General features: G+C 44.1%; 1 protein-coding gene across 8 annotated transcripts in view; it reads left to right on the forward strand.

Moving 5' to 3' along the window:
* LOC140206012 (P-selectin-like) overlaps positions 1 to 13,219 on the forward strand; it is a 129,016-nt gene extending 115,797 nt beyond the window's left edge. For 6 of the 8 annotated variants that reach the window (XM_072274036.1, XM_072274035.1, XM_072274038.1 and 3 more), the window contains 4 exons: positions 2,738 to 2,851; positions 3,975 to 4,008; positions 9,786 to 9,841; positions 11,991 to 13,219. In XM_072274036.1, coding sequence (XP_072130137.1) covers positions 2,738 to 2,851; positions 3,975 to 4,008; positions 9,786 to 9,840 — 203 coding nt within the window. In that variant the 3' untranslated portion in view covers position 9,841; positions 11,991 to 13,219. The remainder of the gene's footprint in view (positions 1 to 2,737; positions 2,852 to 3,974; positions 4,009 to 9,785; positions 9,842 to 11,990) is intronic. The other 2 variants (XM_072274032.1, XM_072274033.1) reach the window with 2 other exon arrangements.
* Positions 13,220 to 21,453: the final 8,234 nt, after the last annotated feature.

Below are 21,453 nucleotides of genomic sequence, written 5' to 3' on the forward strand. Positions count from 1 at the left end.
CAGGCCTGGCGGAGCGGGGGGGGGGGGGGCGCAGTTCGGAGTTCAATTCCGATGTTACCTGTAAGGAGTCAGTACATCCTCCCCGTGGACTGAGTGGATTCTCTGGTTTCCTCCCACAGTCCAAAGATGTTCTGGTTAGTAGATTGACTGATCATTGTAAATTGCCCTCTGATTAGGCTAGGGTTAAATTGGGGTTGCTCAACAGCGCAGTCCGAAGGGCCAGAAAGCCCTGTTCCATGCAGTATCTCTAAATAAGTAAATAATTTTAGAGGGTAAAGAACCACTCTCTGCTCAATCTCTTCTTTGGTTACAAACTCACAGTCCCAGTAATGCACACCCTCCATTGCAAGAACATCCTTGCACAGAGGTATGGAGCATAGCAGCAGGAATAGGCCATTGGACATAGGCCAGAGGCCATTGGACATAGGCTAGAGGCCATTGGACCTCTGAATCATTCAATCCATTCATGGAAGATCACTTACCTTAATAGCACATTCTTGCTCTCTGCCCATTCCTTAAATCTATATTTCTCCTCCTTAAAAACATTCATTGACTCGGCTTCTGCAACCATCTGGTGTTGAAAATTCCACAAGTTCTATGATTCCACATTTTGAGTGAAGAGGTATCTCCTCTCAGCTTGTCTTATGACTCCCAGAGCTTGCATTCCATCTGTCTGCACCCGTAAGATTTTTTTATGTGTTTAATGAGATCACCTCTCACTCTTTTAGTCTCTAGTAAATACAGGCCTTCTATCCCAAGAATCTGTCTAGCGAATCTTGTTTGCACTCTTTGTGTTTTCTTCAATGAGGAGATCAAATTGGCATGGTTTTCTAATTGTGGCCTCACAAAAACCCTATATAATTGTTTTATAATTAAAAATGCAAATCCCAAATTCTGCATGCTTTAATTTTGCATACTAACCTTTTATATTGGACTTTATCAACAGATTTCTGAAAACCAATGTGTTGCATTTCATTGAGATTGACAGATTAAAGAAGGAAGAGGTTTAGAAAAGATCCACCCAAGATTTAAGAGAATGGTTCCTAGGATGAAGAACTATAGTTAGAGGGATTTGGACAGATTTCTTCAAGGAGAAGCCTGAGGAGATATCTCGTAGAAGTATATAGGATGCTTAGCAGTCGGGGTAGAGAAGATAGTGGAAGATGACTCCTTTTGTCAAGGACTAGATGTCACAGGCATAAAGTAAAGCAAAGAGGAATTAAGCTGATATAGAAAAAAACTGTTTGCTATGGCATGTCTTTGAAATATGGAATGCATTGCTTGCACATATAGAGGAGACAGATTCTATTTGTGGCCTTCATGAAAGAACTGGATGAACATTTGAAAGAGAAAAATATTGTCAGCCCACAGATGTGGGGCCAGTGAAGTGGAACTAGTGAGTTCACTGGTAGAGAGCCACGACGGTCTTTGGCACTACAATCGCTACAATTCTTTGAACTTTTAGTGATTCTTGCACAAGGACAAGCAGTCCCTCTGAATTCACATCCTTCAATTTCTTGTCATAAAAAGAATTCTCCACCACCACCACCTTGATCTTTGGATGCTGTCATTTTTTCCACGTTCTATCCTTGCTCCTTCAGTTTGCCTGCCTCCTATCCCTAAAGCACTTCAGCATCCTCTCACAGCCCCCTAGATTGGTACCATCAGAGAATACTTGAACATACTACACCCCTCATTCAAATTAATTACCTGGCTTCATAATTCACAACAACATAGAAGGGGCAATTGGCCCACCTCTCTGAGCAATTTCACTCCTCCACTTTCCTGTAAGCTTTTCTCTCACCTCTGCCTAATAACACTCCTCTGATTCTGCCGATCCAATCACCTACATGAGGGTTCGTTTTCCAGTGGCCAAATAACTTAACAACAATGCGTAGATGCCAGGGTTGTGGGAGGAAAGTGGAGCACTCGAAAAGAACGTGCAAATTCACTCAGACACCAGCAGAGGTCAGAATTGAACCCAGCTTACAGGAGCCGTAAGGTAAGTGCACGACCTGCAGCAGAGCTGTCCTCTACATCTGTGGCACAACTCTGATCAGAAACCCCAATCTGTTTTATTCTTGCTACATTTTCTGTCTGTTAACTAATACACATTCCACACCAGTATAACACCATAACAACAAAGTGTCCAATTTTATGTAATGTAATTACCCCTTGTGTGTCATGTTATTCAAGATCTTTTGAAGGTCTAAACATTTCCCTTTCATAAATCCATGCTGACTCTGGTTGAATCTACATTATTTTTGGTTGTCAGATCATTATTGATGAACCTCCCTAGAAGGATCAGTCCACTCTCCCTTGAATCATTTCACATTCTAAGACAACATGCAGACCTTCAGTGAGAAAAATCGGCCTGCTCAACAATGTTGCACTGGCTTTACTCCACTGAAGCACCGCCCTATCTTACACACTTGTTGTGAAATCATAACCATTGCACTCTGCACTTATGGTTAAAAGTGCCATTTATTCATCTTAAATAATTCAATGGTTTAGTCCAAGGGATCTACCAGATATTTCACTATTTAAATAAAAAGTGAAAGTAAATGCTGATGTATGAATACTTGAGGTGAGAAAATCAAACAGTTTTACATTTTGGTGTTGTATGTCAATGTTACTGAATACTGTTGCTTGTGTTTAATGGCCAAATGGGTTCGTAAGGGCTCAAACCTGTAATAATTATTTTGCAAAGTCTGATTCCTATTGTGCTTTGTTCCAGTTCCACCTCATCACTCCTCCACCTCCCCTCTTACACCGTTACCCCACTTAATGCTACCACACAGATCACTGATACATTATAGTGCTCTTAGTCCTGCTGACCCAACACTCCCAGGTATGTATCCCACTGAAGATCTCGGCTTGGGCTGCACACTGCCCAGGCAAGAACCTTTGCCTTATCTGCTACTCTGTGTTGCTGTGCTGGGAATTTGGACTGAGCTCCTCTACTTCCCACTGCTACGTTCTACCGTGCTGGAACTCTGGCACAAGCCTCTCTATTCCCAACTGCTGTGTGCTGCTGTGCTGGGAACTTGGTGCAAATCCCTACTGCCCCTGTTTCTGATTGTGTCTATGCCAGGAAGCTGAAGTGAACCCGTGCCTGGTTAACATGGTGAAATCCCTGGGATGGGGAGAGCTATGCAGCAAATCAAAGAGAAGGGGAGATAGCAGGTTCCATGACGTCCAACAGTAGATGTTGAGGGTGATGGCAAGATCCAGACTGTGTATCAATGCATGGTGCATGTGCTGCTGGTCCCCACAGCAATGGCACGCTCTCACCTGTGCTGGCCAGGATGCAGCTTGAACCCCACATCTCGTGACTGCAACCTGTTCAGCATCAGCCCTCACAGGAGCCTCTGCACATTCCACAGTGAGTTTCCTTGTCAGTGGAGATCAGGGACACCAAGTTCGCCACACAGCAGTGCCATTGGAGATGCATTTTTCTCTGTGTACTATGCTAAAATGACCCCTTTTAATACTGATTCCATTAGCACCCTTGTTACTGGGGAGGTATCCTGAGTGCTAAGCAAGGTATCAGTGTAAATCAGGCATTCCCAACTTTTTTAATGCCATGGACCCATTCCATTAACCAAGGGGTCCTGGATCCCCAGTTGGGAACCCCTGATCTAATGCCTGCAATTGATGAACTGAATTCTTATCATCTTGTGCAAATACAGACTGTTAACTACTGTCTGACCAAGATGATACCACCAGTATACCGTTCCTGTCCGTCTATGTGCTTTATCTGGCAAAAATCTGTAGACAATAGACACCAATGAGATAAGCAGGTTCATTAAGCTATCTTCCATGTGCAGAAGCACTGTGGCTAATTATAGCCTTTCTGCTTTGCTCCTGTCTAAAATCACTTGATGATTTGAATATCTTTTTATAATTTTAAGTCTCTTTAAAATTTAATGCTTCAAGATGCAAGCCTTAATATTCCACATTTTTTTTGTTAGCTTCAGATGAATCACAAAAGCTAACCTCTGAAAGGTAACTTCAATTTTTCCACATCACCTTTCTTTCACTATTTGTGTTTGTCAAAGTGGGGATGTTCTTTTTCTTTTTCAATATTTTTTATTGATATTATATAAATTGCATGAATACAAATACAAAATTCATAAGGATACAAGTAAATAATACGAATTACATTACATTTAAATTGCAGTATTCACAGTATCCCATATTCCAAATCAATCATATAGAAAAAAAGATTGAATTATGAAATAAAATAGAATAAAATCATTGTATTTTATTTAAAAAGAAATCTAGCCCCACAACCAAAATGAGCTGGTTGGTAAAAATAAGAAGAAAAAAGAAAAATACCTTACCATATGATATTATAATAATAATGGCTCAGATCCATACTTTAATAACAGTTCAAAGATTATGATAATAATTTAGAAATGGTCCCCGTAACAATAGAAAATCATGTTTAGAATCAGAAATCAAATAACAAATCTTTCTAGATCAAGGCACAACATAACATCAGATAGCCATTGAACATGAGTGGGTGGGGCGGCCTCCCTCCACTTCAGCAAGATCGCCCACCTGACCATAAGAGACACAAAGGCCAATACCCGCAAATTAGATGGCTTCAATTTTGTAGCACTATCCTCAATAATACCAAACAAGGCAGTCAAAGGATTGGGCTTAAAGCTGACATTGAAAAGTGCTGAAAAAGTTTGAAATACATCTTTCCAGAATCTTTAAAGGCTCGGACATGTCCAAAACACATGAATTAGTGTGGCCACTCCACTAGTACGTCTATCACAGTAAGTGGAAATATCTGCGTAGAAACAGGAGAGCTTGCCTTTAGACACGTGAACTCTATGTACCACTTTGAATTGTAATAAAGAATGACGAGCACATAATGATGAAGAATTAATCAATTTTAAAATAATCTTCCAGCTCTCTTTGGATATGAAAACCTGTAAATCCTTTTCCCAATCTCCTTTAATTTTAGCTAAAGAGGCCTTTTTCAGTCTCAACAGTAGACCATAAATGTAAGATATTGAACTGTTATCAAAGGTTTTCAGATTAAAAATTGTATCTATTATATTCTTATCTGGACTTGTAGGAAATGTAAGTAATTGAGATCTTAAAAAAAATCTCTAATCTGTAAGTATCGAAAAAAGTGAGTGTTGGAAAGGTTAAATTTCGTTGAAAGTTGCACAAAAGAAGAGAGATTCCCTCCATCAAACAAATCCTGAAATCACTTAATACCCAATCTATCCCATTCTTTAAAAGATAAGTCAATTAAAGATGGTTTAAAAAAATTAGAAAATATAGGACTTGAGAGGGAGAATCTCAATAAACCAAAATGTTTTCTAAACAGTAACCAAATCCTCAATGTATGTTTAACCACCACATTGTCAATTGGTTTATTTAAAGGTAAAGGAAGCGAGGATCCAAGTAGTGAAATAATGGAAAATTTTTATAACAGAGTTGACTTCCCAAGAAACCCATGTAGGGCAATTCTCATGGTTAATGTAATATATCCATAATGTACTATTTCGTATATTAACTGCCCAATAATATAACCTAAAATTGGGTAAGGCAAATCCTCCATTCTGTTTGGTTTTTTGAAGGTGAGAAGTGGGGATATTAACAATGAGAAGTGAAAAGTATTTTAATTTTGTCTGCCCAGTATCATGTTCCTAGAATAAAAGTCATACATAAGACATCAAAATGTAACTCGTTCTTTCTTCAGTCCTTAAACGTAACTTTTCCTCTGTCTTGAAAGTGTAGTAACAATAATGCTATTGTTACAACTTGTACAAATAAATGATCCATGTAACTTTTCTGATAAAGTGACAGTTAGTTTCATGTAATAGATGATAGTACACAAGGCTAGCAGTGACCAGAATTTCATCCCCTTTCCACAGATTGGTATCAAGTGCAAATCTAGGATTATAAGTATTATTTTCTAAACTGCAGATGCTGTAAACCTGAAGTAAAGACAGAAAACGCTGGAACACTCAGCAAATCAGACCATATCTGTTAAAGGAAAAGACATTAGGATTTCAGAATTGTTCTAATGAAAGGTCCCAGATCGGAAACATCAGTTCTTTCTCTTTTGAAAGACGCTACATGAATCACTGAGTGGCCCAAGCATTTTGTGTGTTTACCCACGTATCCTTTCTACACCCTAGCCTCACTTCAGCATGTTAATCTCAGGATATTGAAGTTATTCCTTTAACACAATATGATGACAGAAGAAGTCTTTCAATTCCATTGGACCACATATTACTTCTGGTAGATCACTAACAAGGGAAAGTCATAGTCATACAACTGAGAAAAAGGCCCTTCAGCCCAACTGGGTCATGTCGAGCTAATCTCATTTACCTTCATTTGATCAACATCCCTCTCCTATTCATGTACTAGCCCAAGTGCCTTTTAACTTTATTAATGTTAACCACTTCTGCTCACAGCTCATTTTATACACACACTGTCCTCCGGGTGAAATAATTGCCCGTCAGATTTTTATTAAATCCTGTGCACTTACCTTAAACCAATGCCCCATAGTTCTAGATTCCTCAAACCAGGAGAATAAAAACTGCATCCATTCACGCTATCGGTTCCGCTGATGATCTTATACACCTCTGTAAGGTCACCCTCATTCACCTGCTCTCCAATGAATTCAGTCATAGCCCGCTGAACTTTTCTCTGTAACTCCGTCCCCTAAGTCCTGGCAACATTCTTGTAAATATTTTCTGCATTATTTCCAACTTAATGGCATCTCTCCTCTAGGAGAATGACATAAAACTGAATATAGTATTCCAAATAGGGTCCCACCAACATCTTGTACAACTGCAAAGTAACACCCCAACTGTTCTGATAAATGCCAGTGTGAAGAAAGCCTTCACCACACTGTCTACCTGGGAGGTATTGAATGAAAGCCAAAAATTGAGCATGTGGGCATGAATATCATCAGAAGAGTGTACATAGGAAGGAGAGGTTTCAATAAAACAGGAGGATGCTGAATTTAAAGGAGAAGATTAGGCAAATGGAGTTCAAATTTCTATCACTAAAATGGAGGAATTTCTCACTGGAGAGGCAAGGGATATGACCCTTGTAACCTATTATTAAGGGATGAATATAACAACATACCCTATTAATTTGCCTTGTTTGATCCACTAGCATGTACAGTGTGGCACTTTAAAACTTCAAGTAGGGAATGAGAGTATCAACAGCAAAATTAGTATTGATTGCCAATCTTAATTATCTTCTGTGAAGCAAATAGTGAACTGTAATGCAGACACCTCTGTAGTACTAATGCATAGAGGGTTCAAGGAATAAGATCCAGAGACATTGAGATAATTCCTAGTCCTAATAGGGTCCAATTTTGAAGGGAATTTGCAGGAAGTCATTTTCCAGGTGCATCTGCTGACTTGTCTGTCTAGTTGATAAGGATCACAAGTCTGGAATTTGTAATTTGAATAGCTTGATGGATAATTGCAATGCAATTTAGAAATGAGTCAGAAACAACCACCACATATTTGTGATGGGGAAGAGTGAAACTCGGTTGTGTTGCGAGAAGTTTTAACCACTGAGATTGTTCATCATGGATGGTGTCCAGCTTCTGGAATGTTATTGAAGGCACTCTTATCCAGGCAAGTCCATTAGTGCTTTATTGATAAATGGACTTGCCTGGATAAATAAGAATTTGTTAAGTTACTCTTTGCAGAATAACCTGCTTCTGATCTGTGCTTTTGCCACAGTATTCATGTTTGGTGTTGGGGTGAAGACACATCTCTACCAAAGAGATATAAGGTGCTCTTTCCCTCCGTAAGCCTGCATGCCATCCTGGAGAAAGGTGTCGCACCTGCTTAGCCCCCCAGTCAGGGTCATGTGAAGCCATGGCTGTAGGTTGTGGATGATTGCATGAGCAGCTGGTGCATTTCACAAGTCCTGATTGCTCAGCCAGGGATGCCAGGCAATTTCTGAGGAGTATTGATAATGGCCTGGGTCACCCGCCTTGCAAAGACACTGACCAGAAGAAGGCAATGGCAAACTACTTCTGTAGAAAAATTTGCCAAGAGCAACCATGGGCATAGAAAGACCATGATCACCCACATCATACAACATGGCACATAACAAATAAACAAGTCTGAGCTTCTGGTTAAAAGTAATGAGCAAGTTTCTGGAGATAGGGGACAGCAATGGTTGTGCTGTTGCGGGTCAAGTGCAAGCGGTTGGGTTCTATATTGCCAGAAACTGTCATTGTCTAGCACTTGCATGGCAAAAATATAACTTGTCCCTTATCTACACATACTTGGCATCTAGATTTTACTGCATATAGCATGGTTTTTCTCTTTTGTTTTAAATTGCTAATGAACATTGTCAACAACAAACATGTCCACTTCTTATGATTGACCATACAGCTGAAGAAGCTAGGGCCCAGGGCCGTATCCAAGTGTCATGGGGCCAAGGTGATATATCCCCCAATTTATCTTTTCTCAGACTATTCCTCCTAGAATGACAGTGGTGTCATAAGCAGTCCTTGGTGTAAAGATATGATCTAGTCTTCACAGGGACACTGCACTGGCCTCTTATCAAATAATGTTATACACAGATGATTTACTTAAGGAACATTGGTGAGGATCAAGTAAAGATTTTAAAAATTATTTTATTGGTTCACCAATCATTGCTGACCAAATCTGGCAGCTTTATCTTTCGAGGCTAGTTCAACGTTGAAAGTAGTATGTCATTCTTGGTGAGAAACAGTTAGATTCCCCCCACCCAGAGTACTTTCTGTATCTTTGCTAGTCCCAATTCTTCTTTCAAGTGTTGTAAGACATACAGTGGTTTAGTGCTGGTTCATCTGTGGGGCGATTACCAATGGGTTTCCTTGCGAGTGCTTGACCCAGTGCCATGAAACTTCAACAATCAAAGTTGATGTTGAGGCCTCCTGCTATCATGCACCCTCATCACTCTTAGTAGGTCTCTTCAAAAGGTGAAGGAGGAATCACCCATTGGCTGAACAATGTGATTCTGATTATGACTCTATTGGGCTGTTGCTTGATGAGCCTGTGGTAAATCTCTTTCATTTTAGGCACCAGACACCAGATATTTGTTAAGTGGACTTTGCAAGGCCATCTTGGCAGGAATCATAATGTGCTGACTGCATTTTGTGCCTTACTCAATGCCTGGAAGTCCATTAGGTTTTGTTATTAGTCTTTTTAACATAATGACTTTGACACAGTTAAGTGGTTTGCTGGACAATTTCAGAGGCTGTTTTGTTTCAACTACATTGATGTGAGTCTTGATGGACAACAGTTTCCTCCCTTGAAGCAAGCCAATCAAACAAGTTTGTTCAAGAGGGTTGATTCTCTGAGCACCATCTTCCCACTGATCATGCTGCGACTAGATCCTTTAATCAATCCAGACTAATAACTAAATGTCAACTCCCACACTGTTTCTGTAGGATTTGAACTTAAGACTCCAGATTATTGGTCCAGGGATTTAACCACAAACTATTCCCTCCACCGCTGTTCCAAACCAATGTATTTCCACAGGCGTAATTATTCTGTAACACACCGGAGAAGATGCATTTGACAATGATTTGCTCCATTACTGTTACTTATTGCAGGAAAGACTGAAAGCAATTCATGTTTGAGCACTTACTCTGAAATATCTGGGCCGCTATTTTTCACATGCAATTGAATATGTTTATTCTGAGATAGGCTAAATTTTTGTTAGTTCTCAGAAAAACTACAGTGGGAGTCATCTCAGAAACAAATTAAACTGCCATATTTGTCTTCCAGTGCTGAAGTTAAACAAGATACGTTCGAAAATCCTACATTCGTGAATAATATTTAAGGTAAGATTATAAACCTTAACAACATTGTGGGAAATAATAATGCTTCAATTTTGTGGGACATATTGGAAGGAAGAGGAGATCAAATTTGGTCTACAAATGCAGGTTTAGAAGGGTCATTTTGATATGATGCATATCTTGTGTCAAATACACTCCCTAACTGAGTGTGAATAGCCTTTGCAGTTGGCGTTTAACATTCTGTATCTGTTCAATACCGTTTTGATGCTATGTAAAATATGTCTGTGTGGATAGCAGAGAGCTCAGGCATGGGTTCTCCTGATAAGTGAAAACTACCAATATTCATTGTCTAATTAATGTGGACACTCTTATCAAAAAGGCTCAGCAGAGGTTGTATTTCCTATGTCAACTCAGGAAGTACAACCTGCCTCAGGAGCTGCTGATTCAATTCTATTCAGGAATAATCCAGTCCGTTCTTTGTTCGTCCATCACTGTCTGGTTTGGATCAGCTACCAAACAAGACAAGAATAGACCCCAAAGAACCGTCAGGGCTGTGGAAAGGATTATTGGTGTGAAGCTGCCCTCGATCCAGGACGTATATGCATCTAGAGTCAGGAAGCGAGCAAGCAGCATCATTGTAGACCCATCACACCCCAGACATCACCTGTTCCAACTCCTTCCTTCTGGTAGGCGCTTTAGATCACTATATGTCAGGACAAATAGGTACAAGAACAGTTTCTTTCCGTATGCCATCAGTCTTATGAACACTTGAATTTTAGTCTATTATAAACCAAGTCCACCTGTACATACACAGGTAAACCTCATTGTATATAGTTTACGATTATTTCCACTATTGTTTTGTTTGCTTTTTGATTCTGTACAGCGAGAGCTCGGGAAACCGGCATCAAATTCCCTGTATGTGTCCACATACTTGGCGATAATAAAGGATTTTGATTCTGATGCTGATAACTAGATAGTGCCTAGAGTATAAATTATGATTACTTTCCTCCACTATCCAGGAGCAACAGCACTGCATACTTTGGAAACACCGTGAATGCTCTCAGAGTAAAGATATTGGTCTCGAAATCAATTTGCTAAAGAAGATCAAAAACTTCACGCATGCACAGCAAATTTCAGGTTATTTGGTTAGGCTCCTCTGAACAGTAATGTCAGCACGAACCTTGTAATGCAATACCAGATATGTACTTTGATGTCGTGTGAAAAGTAGGCCTGTGACCATTAAATCCGGAACAAGCCCTTCTGGCCCATGAACCACGCCAGCTGGCACCCCACCTATTTAACACTAGCGTAATCACAGGACAATATACAATGCCCATTTAACTTGCGCCCCAAGCTGTAATTGTGTAATGCCAACCACTTTCTGGGCTCATTTGGCATTGAAATATTGGAGTTTGGAACGTAAAGCTAGCAACAAACTATGTTCATCACCTCAGCAATGTGTGTTTCTATAAGTAAAAGAATTTCTAAAGCTATCCCCTTCCTTTTAACGTATCATAGTATAAATTCTTTTTGATAAAGCAGCTCTATGCTTTTCAGTCTTGGAGCCTTTTGTTCAGTTAGAATAAATCTTTATTTCTTAATCCCCAAACATCCACTACAAATCAGCAACCTGTTTGGATGACATTGGAAAAAATTATAGCAGCTGTCACAAATATTCCACTACTCGGATCCCAGCAGGGCATGGAGATACACTATGAAGCCGGAAAGTGACTAATCTAACCGTTACCTTGTGAAGACTGGAAAAAGTCTAGATGTCCCATTTTCAATACACTGTACCTCATTTATTATGCTCCTTTTGTTCTTGGTATGAAACCCCACAAAATATTTCAAAAATGGCCCAAAGTCTCAGCACAACTATGAAACTCCGACGCTTAAATGGGATGTCACATACTTTTTTCACCTTTTACAAGGCAACAGTTAGTCACTTTGTGTCTTCGCAGTGTATTTCCATGCCCTGTGCGTAAACCATGCATTTCACCTTCTTAGAGCAAAGGAATATAAAAATGCCATGAGAAAGTACAATTGTGGGCACGTTGCCATGGAGTAGATGGAGTGGAATGACGTGTGACTACCAGTATCTGTGGGACCTTTAAATCATTGGAAAAATGCTTAAAAATTATCTTCCACGGGTATGAAGTTCATAACTTTATGATAAATCTTTTTCTCCCTATAGGATCCATGTGATTAAGACAAAATCCGTACAAATGTGAGAAGGACACAGGGCCAGCGAATGTTTTACTTTGACCATGACCATTTGTCTTCATTGCGTCCAGAGATTTTGCCTTATTTTCTGACGTTAAATCCTGGATGTGGTAAACCTCCTCCAGCAAGTTCCCAGGAAAAACCAAAGACAATCGTTTTGCCCCTGGAAATACTTGGATCATTATTTACTTTTCTTGAACTGGAAAGAGAAATTCAATAACTTGGTGTACCAAGCTGGACATTCTCCATAGCACTTTTCCATTGTTGTTCAACTTTGTAACATTCCACTTCTCAATACCCTATGTCTCATCCATAATGCACATTTTATTCCTGTTATGACACCCGATAAAATACTTACCCCTATCCCTGCCAAGATCCACAGGTATTTTGTGTTCCTGAGAACCATCTTGGAACCTTAATGGCATAAGCAAAATACCAGTCCATTGAACCATGTTTGTCCTCTGCACTGGAATCCAGTTAGTTCCGTTCATTCCCCTACTCTCTCTCAATTGCACTGGATGTTAATTTCCCTCAAGTGCTGATCCAATTAACCTCCACTTCCACCACCTTTGTGTGTAGCAAGTTCTAGGTCATTGCCATCTACTGTATAAGAAGGGTATTGCAGCCTCTTCCCCCCCCCCACCCCCACTGACAGCTTGCCCCAAACTTTAAATATACACCTAATCCTTGTACCATGAGTTAATGGAAACAGCTTTTCTGTCTTCCTTACCTAAACCTCTCATCCATACACCTCTGTCAGATCTGTTTTCAACCTCTCTTGCTCTAAGGAGATGTCCCCAGCTTCCCTGTCCATACTCCTTCATCCTTAGAACCATTCTAGTAAATCCTCTCAGCATGCTCACCTTTTTTCATTAATTATTTCCATTAATTTCTATCCAAATGCCATTAATGACTTATCCTTCATTTACCCAGCCTACAGCTTCTCCACTAAATTCCTGCTCGCTGGTACTTTCATGGTCTTGCTTCATGTATCTCTAGTACGTAATGATTCTGACTATGCATAACAGTCTAACATTTGCTTTTTTGAGCAAACAATATATGGGTGTGTAAGTTGTAAATGGATTTCTGTATATTTGAATGGTGAACCAGGGCTTGGTCTTCATTATAGTTTTCCTACCTTCAGTGGAAGTTTGAAATGTCAAACCAGCAAATCATGCAATAAAATATTTACAAAACCTATACCATAGGGGGTAAGGAAATAATCAATTAAATTCAGCACAAACCATATTTTGTTGAACTATGGTTTAAACTAGCCGGTTGTGTAGCAGCATCTGCGCGGGACTTGGAGGCGAATGGTCCCTGGCTTGAATCCAGCCAGCTCCTTGCCCACTTTCCACCTGTGCTGGGTTGAGTGTCAAACTAGCAACTTGGCCTCGTTTTAAAAAAAAAGAGACAAATGCTAAAGAAATGCCAATGTTGCTGCCCAATGCGCCACAAGGCATGGAGAGGAACTAACTATAGCTTAAAACAGATAGCAAACACACTCAAAGCAGGTATGAGAATGTTGGGATTCAGGGGTGATATTTCAACCGCTCCCAGTTAAGTCTGCACCTCGTATTCAATGATGAAATTGTACCAGTGAATACCCAATGTGCCCTCAGCTACCTACACCACAACATTGAATACTCCTAAATACTTTGCTGATTGCAAGTGCTTTAGAACTCTGTAAAAGGAGAAAAATGAATTCATGTATATCTCCTGAAGCTGGATAGAGTATTTTAAAGAGGTAAAGATATTTGGCCACATTGTGAAAGATTTGACACAACAGCAGACTTTTTTTTTTTGCATTCTGCATCTGTGAAACAACATCTCCTATTCTTACAATATAAACTAGTAGACATGTGCCTAAGAGTGCCCCTATGTTGGACAACAGAATTATTGGTTTCAAGTTATAACCAGGCCTTTGATGGGTGAGCTAGACAAAATGCATTACTGTTGTTACCTGTTACTAGATTCTGAGACACAGAAGAAACCAGATCAACAAAGGATTAAGAGTTTGCTAATAAAAGAATGACAAATATCAAAGTTCAAAGTAAATTTATCAAAGTGCATATACTGTACGTCACCATATACAACCCTGACATTCATTTTCTTGCAGGCATTTACAGTAAGTGCAAGAAACACAACAGAATCAATGAAAGACCAAACCCAAAAGGACAGACAAATAACCAATGTGCAAAAGACAAACAGACTGCAAATACAAAAAGAAATCATAATAAATAAATAAGCAATAAATATCGAGAACGTGAAATGAAGAGTCCTTAAAAGTGAGTTTATAGATTGTGGGAACAGTTCACTGATGGGGCAAGTGAATCTGATAGCATTAGATTATCAATACCAGGACATGATGCAACCTGTCAATATACTCTGCACCACACATCAGCAGAAGTTTGTCGAAGTTTTAGATACATGCTGAATCTTTGTTGTGCTTCCTTCATGAAGGCACTTGTGTGCTGGACCCAGGACAGCTCTTCTGAAGTGATAACATCAAGGAATTTAAAGTTGCTAATCTTCTCCATCTCTGATCCCCTGATGATGACTGATTCATGGACCTCTGATTTCCTCCTCTGAAGTCAATAATCAGCTCCTTGGTCAAATATCAGGGAATGACCAGGGCAAGGACTTCTGAAGATCCACATCATTAGAGAAGAAATCTTTCAAGCATTTATTCTGTTAAACCTCAGCGATTCTTATATTTCAATAAGACCAAATTTCATGCTTCTAAACTCTAAAGTTTTCTCATAAGACATTGCCTCCATATTCAGGGTTATCCTAGAAAACCTTCATGTCCAGGAGATTTAATTGCTCCCCTGTATTTTTTCTAGTATTAATGGGATTTAAGTAATATCTTCCATAATTAAGTCAAAGATCAAAATATCTGTGTAACTAAAATCTCCTTGACCCCCATTACTATTACCCAGTCTAATTTTCTCTTGGAGCATTTTTCTTTGACCTCTTCATGTTTATGTGCTTAAGGAAACACTTGCTGTTGTTTTATAAAGGAGACTGATGAAGATTATCATGGTAAATATGATTATGGTGTGGCGACTCGCCCACACAGCAAGCGAACCAGCTTCAGCAGTCGCCGGCGAGCCCGCAGCCAGCGGCAACCGAAAGGGCTCTGGGTGCGGGGCAGATCTCGGCCCGGAAGCCGACGTCGCTTCCGCCCCGCAAAGAGCAAGGGTTGCTGGGAGCAGGTTACTTAAGCGCATGCCAACTCAAACAGTAAAGGTTTTTCAACCAGACCCTGCTCGACTCTGTGGTTGATTTTGCTCGTCATGTATCAGCGCAACTACATTGGTGACCCCAACGGTCCAACGGCATTTGGACCCAGCATGAACAACTCAGCTCTACAGAATGCAGTTTCCCTTAAACTGCCAACCTTCTGGACCACTCAACCCCTGGTCTGCTTTGAGCAAGCAGAGGCCCAGTTCCAGGTCAGGCAAGTTGTCTCAGACGCTACCAGGTATTACTACGTGGTGGATGCCCTCGACCAAGATACAGTGGGCCGCATTATCGGCTTTCTGCATCAGCCCCAGGCAACAGATAGGTATGAGGCACTCAAGGTCCTGTTAATCCGCACATTTGGCCTCTCCCATCGCGAATGGGCTGCGCGGTTACTACATATAGATGGCCTGGGCGACCGTGCGCCATCAGCCCTGATGAGCAACATGCTAGCACTGGCAAACGGCCATAAGCCTTGCCTGCTGTTCGAACAGATCTTCTTGGAACACATGCCAGAAGACATCCACCTCCTGCTAGCAGATGAAGACTTCGGGGACCCGCGCAGGGTGGTTGCCCGCGCGGACGTGCTTTGGCGCGCCAAACAAATTGGCAGAACCACCATCGAAATTGGTACTGTGGCACGGCCGAAAGCCCAGCCCTCCCACGCCCCAGCAGTGGAGCATCGAACACCCACACCAAGGGACGGCACCACTTCTGAGTCTTGGTGTTTTTATCGTCAAAGGTGGGGTTCCGGGGCCCACCGCTGCCGACCACCATTCTCGTTCCAGGTAAACGCCAGGACCAGCCGTCGCTAATGGCTACGGCGGCTGGTCACCGTGATAGCCTCCTTTACGTTTGGGACAAGCACTGCGGGTGTAGATTCCTGGTGGATACGGGGGCAGAAATCAGTGTCCTACCCCCCTCGAGCCACGATACCCGAACTAGAAGAACAGGACCGGAACTTATGGCAGCCAACAGCAGCACCATCCGCACCTACGGCACAAGAACCATCCCCTTGCAGTTCAGTTCCAGCTGCTTTACATGGACAGCCATTGCTGGGTGTGAACTTCCTCTGCGCACACTGCCTGCTCATGGATTTGAAGGGACGACGATTGGTCGATGCGAAGACGTTCCAGTCTTTCTCTCTCGGTGAGGCCAGGTTACCGGCCCCGCACCTGGACTCCGTCACTTATTCCGACAACGAGTTCGCCAGAGTGCTATTGGAGTTCCCATCTATCATCACGCCACAGTTTTCCTCAATGGATCCCAAGCATGGCGTGATGCACCACATCCCCCTACAGGGACCTCCCCTTCATGCTCGGGCCCGCAGGCTACTGCCCGACAAGCTTCGCCTTACGAAGGAGAAATTCAAGAAGATGGAGGAGATGGGGATTATACGGCATTCCGACAGCCCATGGGCCTCCCCACTCCATTTGGTGCCCAAGTCCGCGGGAGGGTGGAGACCGTGCGGCGACTGTCGGAGGCTGAATGACGCCACCACGTCCGATCACTATCCAGTAACACACATCCAGGACTTTACGGCCAACCTGCACAGGGTGTGCATCTTTTGGAAGATTGACCTGGTCTGAGGGTATCATCAGATCCCCGTCCACCCGGACGATGTACCCAAGACGGCCCTCGTTACCCCCTTTGGCCTGTTCGAGTTCCTCAGGATGCCGCTCGGGCTCAAAAACGCGGCGCAGACTTTCCAGCGCTTGATGGACGCAGTAGGGTGAGGTCTGGACTTTGTTCATCTACCTGGATGACATACTTATCGCCAGCCGCTCCCACCAGGAACATCTAGCACATCTACGCCTGATCTGCCGCTGCCCAAGCGACTATAGCCTGGTTGTCAACCCTGCCAAGTGCCAATTCGGCCTGCCCGCCATCGACTTCTTGGGACACTGGATCGACTGCCATGGAGCCATTCCTCTGCCGGTGAAAGTTGAGGTCATCCGACAATTTGCCAGGCCCAGCACTGTTAAAGGCCTGCAGGAATTTGTTGGGATGGTTAACTTTTACCACCATTTCCTGCCCTTAGCGGCCTGGATCATGTGGCCCCTTTTCGGCCAGCAAGGTCAAAGAGGTCACCTGGACAGAAGAGGCGAAGGCAGCTTTCGAACAAGCTAAGAACGCACTAGCAAGCACCACCTTCTAGTCCACCCCTGGGTCGACGTCCCCACTGCCCTCACTCTGGACGCTTCCGACGCGGCAGTTGGCGGCATGCTCGAGCAGCTCATTGAAGGTCAGTGGAAGCCGCTCACCTTCTTCAGCCGGCACCTACGACCCCCGGAACTTAAGTACAGCGCTTTCAACAGGGAGCTGCTGGCCCTGTACCTTGCCATCCGGCACTTCAGGTATTTCCTGGAGGGAAGAGAGTTCACGGTCTTCACTGACCACAAGCCCCTCACTTTCGCGTTTGCCAAAGTGTCGGATCCGTGGTTGGGCTGCCAACAACACCATCTGTTGTACATGTTGGAGTTTACCACCACGATCAAGCACATCTCCGGGAAGAACAATGTGGTGGCAGATGCGCTGTCACGAACCTCTGTCCAATCAGTGCACTGTCTCCAGGGCTGGATTATGCGGCGCTAGCTGAGGCGCAATGGCTAGGCAGCGAGATGCCGGCGTACCGAACCACAGTCTCAGGACCCAGCCTCAAAGACATACCCATTGGGCCTGAAGATAAGAAGCTCCTTTGCGATGTGTCCACCGGGCAACCTCGACCCATTGTCCCGACCGCTTAGAGGCGCCGCGTTTTTGACACCTTGCACGGTTTAGCCCACCCTTCCATCGGGGCGACCATCCGGCTGATCGCAGACAGGTTTGTGTGGCACGGCCTACGCAAGGAGGTCGGCCATTGGGCCCGGACATGCACGCACTGTCAAACCTCCAAAATCCAGAGGCACGTGAGGGCCCCACTGCAACCCTTCCAGCCGACACATAGGAGGTTCGAACATGTTCACGTGGACATCGTTGGCCCACTGCCGGTTTTGAGAGGAGCGAGATACCTGTTCACCATGGTGGACAGGTTCACGAGGTGGCCGGAAGCTGTCCCACTTGCTGACACAGCCACGGAGACATGCGCCAGAGCCCTGATTACCACCTGGGTGGCACGGTTCAGACTCCCAGCCCACGTCACTTCAGACAGGAGTGTGCAGTTCACATCATCTTTGTGGTCTGCACTGGCACAACTGCTCGGAACCCAGCTCCACTGAACAACTGCTTACCACCCGCAGTCTAACGGCCTGGTGGAACGTTTCCACAGGCACTTGAAGTTGGCCCTGATGGCACGCCTCCGAGGGCCAGACTGGGTGGATGAACTCCCCTGGGCGCTGCTTGGTATCTCCGCATGGCACCCAAGGAGGACCTGGCCGCATCATCGGCTGAACTGGTTTACAGTGCCCCGCTCACAGTTCCCGGTGAGTTTGTGCCAGCACCCGTGGCCTGGAGGACACACCTACTGGGGTCCTAACTAAACTCCGGGAGCGACTTGGAACACTTGCTCCAGTCCCGATGTCCCACCATGGAGCAACACCCTCTTTCGTGCCCAGGGACCTATAACAGAGCAAGTATGTTTTTGTTCGCCGAGGTGAGCACAGACCACCCCTGCAGCGACCATACGAGGGGCCCTACAAGGTGGTGCGCCATAATGGAGCGACCTGCATTCTCGACATCGGCAGTCGGGACGAGACTTTTACCATTGACCGTCTCAAATCGGCGCATCTGGACATTGAACGCCCGGTTGTGGTGCCATCCCCACCCCCACGATGTGCAGCCACCTAAAAGAGCTGCGAGTGTGCAGGCTGCGGACTCTCGCCTCCTATCACCGGTTCTGGGGTGGGGGGGGGGTCATGCGGCGGCTCGCCCATGCAGCAAGTGAACCGGCTCCAGCAGTCACTGGTGAGCCCGCAGCCAACGGCAACTGAGAGGACTCTGAGTGCGGGGCAGACCTTGGCCTGGAAGCCGACGTCACTTCCGCCCCACAAAGGGCGGGGGTTGCTGGAGGTGGATTACTTAAGCGCGCGCCGATTCAAACAGTAAAGGTTTTTCAACCAGACCCTGCTCGACTCAATGGTTGTTTTTGCTCGTCACGTATCAGCACAACTACAATGGAAGACATTTCAACCTTTTCAGCCAAGATGGCACTGGTGTACCAGGGCAACGTGTTGCAGGCTGCTAACAAATCTTCCAAATATACCTCTTATGAATTACGCTCACTGCAATCTGCAGCCTATAATTTCCTTTTGAGCAGTGCACTTTTGAACCATCTTAATGAACTAGCGATTTCACGATCTTCTGAAGGACTTGGCAGACTGAACTCTCAAGCATACAGGTACAGCATCTTTGAGCAGTTGAAGGTACATTGACACAGCTGGAAGAGAGGGAGGGGGAGAGGGCTCCAAGCCAAGCTGAGATAGAGGAATGAGACTCCCTCTACCCAGCATCTTGTTAGCAAATGTACAGTCGCTGAAGAACAAGACCGAAGACCTAAAGGCAAGTTTGTTGTACTGGAGGGAAATGAGAAATCGCTGTGTTCTGTGTTTCACAGAGAAATGGCCCACTCCACACACCCTGGGATTCAGAGATCAGATCCGAGGGCTTCTTGATACACCAGATGGACTGAACTGCTGAGTCGGAGAAGGCAAAATATAGTTATCAGTATTTCATGATAAACTCTCTGTGGTGCTCAGCCACAATGGTCTCACTCATTCCTCCAACGGGGAACCTCTAATAATTAAGTGCTGACCATTCTACTTACCGAGGGAGATCTCCTCCATGATCCTGACCCCAAAAGCCAACGTTAACCAGGGAATCGAGATACTAAATGCTCCCACCATCAAATAAGAAACTACCCACCCTAACGCATTTCAGATCTAGTCAGAGACTTCAGCTGGATTCTGCCCAATTATCATCAGCATATAACGTGCAGCACCAGGGTTCCCAATGCTCTAAACCACTGCTATGCCACAATTGGGAATGCATACTATTCCATGCCAAGGCCACATTTTGGGAAATCTGATCACTTGGCTATCCTTCTTCTACCTGTATACAGGCAGAGACTAAAGAGGCAAATTCCAGAGATAAGGACAACAAAGAGGTGGTCATGGGAGGCAGAGGAACAGTTACAGGATTGCTTTGAGTCAGTGGTCTGGGTTGTATTCAAGGACTCATCATAGGATCTGAGTGAATACACCACGGCTGTCACAGCCTTTTTTAAATAGGCGTGAATGAGTCTGAGTCCGCAAGATCATTCCGAGTCTTCCCAAACTAGAAGCCCTGGATGAACCATGAGATCCGCAATCTCCTGAGGTCCAGGCCAGAGGCATTCAGGTCTGGCAGCCGAGTAAGACACAAGAGGTCCATGTATGATCTCCGGAAAGCCATCTCACATATGAAATGCCAATTTCAGACCAAACTTGAGTCATCCAGTGGGGGATGCTCAACAGTTATGACAGGGCATGAATGGTACAACATCTTACAAAGTGAAACCAAGCGACGAGGCTTCACTCCTAGGTGAGTTCACTATGCTCACTTTGTCATTTGTGGGGGCGCTGGAAGCGGACCCAAATGCAAGACACAGACACTGAAGTACTAGGAACAGGACTAGACTAGAGAGCTGGGACAAGAACACAGACTTCGGCTAGGCGAGCGGGACCAGGACAAGGAACTGGGAACTAGGAGCCTGGGCTTGGACTCCGAGCCGGAGACTGGACAAGGAACCAGAACCTGGGTCTTGATTCGGGCTCGGACCCCGGAACTAGGCGAGGACATGACATGGCTACAGGACTGGACATGGCTTGGGTTTGGACTCTGAGCCAGGGACTGGACAAGGACCCAGAACCTGGGTCTTGACTCAGGCTCAGACTCCGGAACTAGGCAAAGACATGACGTGGTCTTGGGAGACAGGACTAGGCAAGGTTACAGGACAGAACGAGAGACTCCTGGGCAAGATGAGAGAACTCCAGTACAGGACGAAACACATGGACAGGACAAGAACACAAAGCCTTGACTTGGTACTCAGGAACAGCTGTGCCTTGGACTTGGGATGACAAAAACCTCGGAACCTTGGATTTGGGATGACAGAAACCTCGGAACCTTGGACTTGGGACGACAGGAACGCAGTACACAGAACCTTGGTCTTGGGGAGGATAGGAACACAGAGCCTGGGTCTAGAGCACAGAAAC

Source organism: Mobula birostris, chromosome 12, assembly GCF_030028105.1.
Source record: "Mobula birostris isolate sMobBir1 chromosome 12, sMobBir1.hap1, whole genome shotgun sequence".
Taxonomy (NCBI): domain Eukaryota; kingdom Metazoa; phylum Chordata; class Chondrichthyes; order Myliobatiformes; family Myliobatidae; genus Mobula; species Mobula birostris.